At 35.8% G+C, this 6,640-nt stretch overlaps 1 protein-coding gene across 1 annotated transcript; it reads right to left on the reverse strand.

Annotated features, from left to right (window-relative positions):
- Positions 1-2,166: 2,166 nt before the first annotated feature.
- On the reverse strand, positions 2,167-3,108 carry OR10R3D (olfactory receptor family 10 subfamily R member 3D). The gene has a single exon (NM_001390961.1). The coding sequence runs from the start codon at positions 3,106-3,108 to the stop codon at positions 2,167-2,169; it is 942 nt and encodes a 313-aa protein (NP_001377890.1).
- Between the last annotated feature and the right edge of the window lie 3,532 nt (positions 3,109-6,640).

Consider the following 6,640-nt stretch of genomic DNA (forward strand, 5'->3'; position numbering starts at 1 on the left):
ATTTTTTTTTCTTTTTTTCCTCTATAATATTTCTAATATCTCTTGTGTGCTGCCCTCTACTGTTTGCCTTCTCGATGAATGTTTTTATGTTTTTAATACCCCTGCTACCATTTTAGCGGGTTTAGGGATAGAATATATATGTTAAATCCCGAAAGGCTTATTAAGCATTAAAAAAATATATTCCATAACAAAATTTATAAGTCAATATTGCTAGGAAAAATAATGAAAACCTAATAAACACAAAGTCAGTGAAGTATTTTAATTCATCACTATGAAACCATTACTGGTCACACTACACAGAAAACAAATAATGATGTGGCATACTAGAATAGTTTAATAACAAAATTAAATTCACATTAATAATATGCACGCTATTTTAATCTAAATGAAAATACTTCTCCAGGAATAATTTGGAAAAAACAGCAATAAAACACAGTAAATTCTAAAAATAGAACTTACACCAATCACATTCACTCATGAACACACAAAAAATGATAAAAAGTGATGACTCATTTAAATATCAGCAAAGAAACATTTATAATAATAAATGTTTCATTCTTTAAGTAAATGTGAGAAATAAATGATAATTGCAAACCTGTTAGGGTAAAAAAAAAAAGCAGAACAAAATTGGAGATGGCCAGTGCTGTACTTGAAGAGATACATAGTGCTGTAAATGCCTTAATTATTTAACTAGTAAGAATGAAAATAATATAAAAGAGCTTAATCCAAAAACAGAAAGATAGAAGACAAAATAAGAACAGAGGTAATAATTTAAAAATAGGAGAGTGTCATTGATGATTTCATACACTCCAATTTGAAAATGTAAATAAAATTAACAAGGGAGAAAACAGTTACATTTTACCCTGGAAATGGAGGTCACACATGAAACGTGAACTTTAGTTTTACTCATTAAGCTTTAGAAAGAAAATTGATAGACTGCAGCATATCCAGAGGACTGCACACAAAAAGATGAGGCGTCTGAAATTCAGGTCACATGAGTAATGGGAAAGGTTCGGATTATTATTGTAACTGTCCCAAACATCTGTGAACCAAGATTAGACTTACAGTATGACACGAGACAGTAAGTATGAAAATCACAGCGAGAAATATCAGCTAAAATGAGAGGAAATAATAATGGGAGCTGAAAACATAGGAATGCACATTTTGTGAAGTCATTGATATCCAGTCAATGCAGGCTGATTTCCTTTGGAGCTACTGATGAAGGAATTTCTGTACAGGTGAGAGGTAGGATGAGATGACCACAAAGTAATTCTCTCTCTAATATTCTATAGTCTGATGATAAACTGAAACTGGGTAGCTCCCTCTTCTTAACAAATTCAGTGTGGAAGGCCATGCGGACATCTTCAGCATGATGTGGGACTAGATGGTTGTGATATTTTATTAATTTATGTAGCATATCTTCTATGTCATATAACGTGTAGTTCAAAGCAGTGGTCAGAAAAGGCATCCAGAAATATTATTTTGGGAGAATCAAAGAAATAAAATGTCCTTGCAGAAATCTGCAAAGACTTGATTAATACAATAAGAGATATACATTCTATGCAGAATTATATTTTGTGTATACTTTCATATTATCTAGTACATACAAACAAAAACCCTGTGAAGTAAAAAAAGGAAATTTATATTATCCCCGTTTTCTGTATTTTAAAATTTAGATTCAGAGAACAATAGTAGCTTTGTTAAAGTGATGACCTAACCAACGTCAAGCTCAATTCTTATAATTACTAGTATGTTAACTTTTCCCCCATTTATGTCATTCTCCTAGATCTAAGCAACATTCAGGTCTGAGAACCACATCTCAGGTTGGACATAATCTTAAACAAAAAATACTATGTGACATTTTGGGCAGACATTCAAACATAGGGCAAGAGATAATGGTTAAGAGCCTTTTGAGAATGATAAACCTGGAGAAAGGAGGGGGGTTTATTCTCTAGTGACTTATTTTACTATCTCCCTTAATCTTTACAACAACTTTGAGATGAACATATTACTATGCCCCCTTTATGTAGAGAATATTATGTTCCCACAAGGTCAAACAACTCATCCAAGGCCACAGAGTTTTACAGATAAATAGAAATTGTTATGGTTTAATAATTAGTGATACATTTTGCCCAAATGACTGTGTACTGTTGAAAAATGATCGAATTATAAATTCTTAAGAGGAAACCCAGTCTTCCCAATCATTTTCCGAATGGCCAGCTGTACATCTTTGTTCCTGAGGCTGTATACCATAGGGTTCAACAGTGGGGTGATGATGGTATAGGTCACTGTCACCAGCCTGTCTTTGCCTGATGTATATTTGGCCGAGGGTCGCAGGTAGACAAAGGAAGCACAGCCGTAATGGACAATGACCACAACGAGATGAGAGGCACAGGTGGAGAAAGCTTTTTGCTTGCCTTCAGCTGATGGGATCTTAAGGATGGTATGGACAATTAAGCCATAAGAGATGCAGATGAAGATCGAGGGCACTATAAGCACAATAACCCCAAAGATGAAGATAACCAGTTCATTGATGTAGGTTTCACCATAGGCAAGACGGATGACTGGTGAAATATCACAAAAGTAGTGGTTGATCTTGTTGGAGCCACAGAAGGGGAGGCTAAACACCAAAGTTGTTCCCATTAGAGATAATAGGAAGCCACTAACAATACAAGTTGCTGCCAGTTGACCACATACCTTCCAGCTCATAAGAATGGGGTAGTACAAAGGCTGGCAGATGGCAGCATAACGATCATAACCCATCACTCCCAGGAGCAGGCAATTGGTGACAGCAAAACCAAGGAAGAAAAACATCTGGGTGGCACAACTCATGAAGGAGAGTGTCCTGAGTATAGAGAGCAGATTGATAAGCATCTTGGGCAGGATGACAATTGTGTAGAAGATCTCAGAGGTAGAGAGGACACATAGAAAGAAGTACATGGGTGTGTGGAGGCTGTGATCCAAGTAGATAACGGAGATGATGGTGATGTTTCCACTCAGGATGATCAAGTAGAGGCAGAGAAAGACCACAAAGAGGACAAGCTGCAATTCCCCAAAGCTGGAGAAACCTAGCAGTAGGAACTCAGTAACACAGGAGGAATTGGCCATGGAGAGCTGATCCCATAGAATAATGCCAATATGGTCAGGTCCAGAAGCCTTTGGAGCTGAGAAGTCAGGGAGACTTACTCTTAATAAAGTAGCTAGCACCAGTCTGATATGAATGAGGAATGACAGGCATGGGAGAGGAAAAAAAGATTGAAATTAACTAAAAATTATCCTAAATTAATATGCACCCACAGTGCTATTTTTCTGCTCATGATTTTAGCAATGAATTTGAGGACAAGGTCCACGTGAAATGTACAGATATTTGCTCATCTAGGGAAACATCCCTTGATCTGTCTTTGTGTTACTTGCCCTTAAAGAACACAGTTCTTTTTCATTACTAATTGTATATCCCATTCCCATGCAGTCATTTATTAAAATTAACTTGGTTTAGAACTACTGCTACTGTCTTAGAACTAGTTGTACGATTCTTTTACAAACCCTTATTGGACATGAGGCCTGATTTCCCCTTGCAGAAAAGGCATAGCTAGAATAATTCAGTTTTGCTTCAGCATTTCCTGGTTGCCCATCTGGTTATATGTCTTACCCTTGATATAACTGGCTTGGAGACCCAAAAGACAGCTGTTCCAAGGATCCAACCCTGAATTCCTGAGTAGGAAGGCTCAAAGACTTTTCCTAAGGCCTCTGACACAGTTATTGATACTGGTTCTTGACTATATATATTATAATCCAACCATTCTTATCCTCTTCCACTTCCTGCCCAAATCTATTCTTTCACCTGGGTTCTGTTTCTCAAAAATAAGTTTCAAAATCTTGTTAGTCATCCAAAGTGTACATTTCTGAGACATGTTTAGGCATGTGATTTTGTTCATCCTCAACATCCAATCTATTTCTGTTCTGCAATACTTCTAGGATCCATTTCTTCCTTTCTGCAAGACATTAGCTCCTGCCCAGACTATTACAAGAGCACTATAAGCAGAGTCCCTGGATTCTATCTCTTGCCACTCTAAGCTCTCTGCCACAATAGCAGCAAAATTGTCTTTCTATAAGACAAATCCTATCTATTAACAGGACTAAATGACCCCAAATTATCTATAAAGCTAAAACAACTATATTCTAGATCTTTCATACGTTTCTGTTGATTTGCAAACTGACCTGGTAGACCTGGGCCAGGTAGAGACCAAAGAAAAAGAAGACCACTTCTGATTGGCAGATGGTAATTTTAATAAAGAAGGGAACTTACATGTCAGATTTGTCTTAAATGGCTAAAAGATGAGTAGATATCCACACTGACCCATGAGAATCTTAAAAGTTTATAGAGAGCCCTTAATGGGTTTCAGTCATGTGTGTTGTCCAGATGGTCTCAACAACACCTTATTCTCTCAAGGCTATGTACTTGGAACACATTCCACTGTGGGAATCAAGGGCAGAACTTTTATTCCAAGGACAGGGGAGGAAGTGAGGGACCTCCAATTGCCTGGGTCCAGCTCAGAGGTCAACAGACAGTCACATCCTTTGATGACCTCCTCCAACATTTTCCCAAATGTACCTTTCTACTTATAACTGCCATTAGAGATTCCTTCACACCCACTTCAGTATTGAGAAATTTTGAGCAATGATGTCTTTTTTCATACTATCTTTATATCTGGGAAATAGTCCATGCTTTGTTTGTTTGTTTTTCTTCTTCTTCTTTTAATTTTGAAAACTTCTTTAAATTCTCAGTTTAAAAATATATGTACTCATTTAATCCTTTCCACAGCTTCTTATTTGCATTTTATCACTTTCTCTGGGTTTCCTGCACAATCACTAGAATTCTTACTTCTTTTGCCGCTAGTGTTATGAGTTTGTCTTTGACTCCACAAATTATAACTTACTAGAGACAAGAAATTGCATCTCAATGCATTCAATAGTGTCGAATATATGCTAAGTGATTGAAATCTTTTTGAAAAACTGAATGAGCAATGATCTCACTTTCTCTTCTAAGTTATTTCAAAACTCTCAGGAAGATGGTATTTGATTCCAGAGATTTTCCAAACTTATGCCGTTAATGTTAATCTAGCATTCAATATTAACCTTCTGCTTCAACATTTTGCAATGAGAAATCTAACATTAATCTTTAAATGCAGAGAGAAAAGATCCATTAAAAATTGCTTCTATCTCATTTTCATTTTTGATTATCAACTGGTCTCCTCCATTATCTCTTTAGCTAAACTTTTTAATTTTAAAAACACTTTATTCTTGCTCTTGAAGTCCCTGGCAAATGACAAAATTTACATTACTGTTTCTCTTTTGCTTAGACAAAGGTTTAACAAAATGTTAAAATGGGACAAGAGTCAAGAGCTTGAACTCTTATTTTGATATCCTTGAATTGCCTTATCTATAAATGTTATAAATGACAAATACCATACATTTGACTGGAACAAAAGCCCCACTAGCATTCTTGTTGAGATATCATCTTCCAATTTCCTGGTCTCCTTTCTTTGGGTATTTTCTCTTTTATAGGATCATCTCGAGAAAGAATACCAACTAGTTATGCAAAGAAAGTTGGAATTTCTGAAAGGAAAGAAAGTTCACATTACTCAATTGTTATTCCATGACCCTCCCTACCAGCCCACCCACCACCCCACAATGTGCCATCTACTTTTCAAGCTGATCCATGGAACCTATGTGAAAACTGAAGTTTGAAAATAAAACTCAATGTGGAAAACTTTGACTCCACTAATCCCAGTCTAGGATACTCAATAAAATATTTGGTAAATAGGAGATAGCATCCCGTGCTTTGAAAGGAGGATATTATAGATTCAGAGTAAAGCTTCAGAAAAACAACAAAGAAAAAGAAAAGGAAAGATTTGGCAATTAAATTGACTTCTTAGCAAATGAAAATAGTGAATCGACTTTCATTATCCTGCTCAATAACTCTTCACCTCCTGTAGGGTAAAGACAATTTCTTTAAGCTGGTTAACAAGACAGCTATTTCTCATCCCAACCTATATTTACAACTTCATCCTCTAAATCTTCATCACACAGGAATTGCAATGAAATACTTAGAGTTTCCTATATATGCCTTTGCGTTTTAAGACTCTATGCTTGAGACAGAGAAAGAAAGAGATCTCAGGCTCCAATATCTCACCTTCTTTTGTGGCCCACTCATTCTTTACATTTTTTAAAGACACCAATTAAACTTTCTCTAACCTGTCTAGGGAGAGTTTGAAGTTCCCAGTATATTTAAGGCTTAGTACATTTAAAGCTTATTTCATATGTCTTTATCAAAATGCTTAACATATTATATGAAAAATTATTTTCTCTGTTTGTTTCCCCAGTAGACTTGAGACGCTCAATGATAAAGACCATACTTTTTTTCCCTTTGTATCCTCAGAATGTACCCAAATATTTAAATATATGAGATAAAAGCGCTTAATGAATAAGTTCATGAAATAGTCCATCAATGAGTTAATAATTATTTCAATTAGTTGAAATTTATACCACATTGGTCCCCTTTGCACCTTGTGCCTCCTAAAAACAATGTCTATGTTCCCTGTACATTCCATGCTCTCTATAAATTTTTCTTTCTTTCTTT

This window comes from Equus caballus, chromosome 5, assembly GCF_041296265.1.
Source record: "Equus caballus isolate H_3958 breed thoroughbred chromosome 5, TB-T2T, whole genome shotgun sequence".
In the NCBI taxonomy this organism is placed as follows: Eukaryota; Metazoa; Chordata; class Mammalia; order Perissodactyla; family Equidae; genus Equus; species Equus caballus.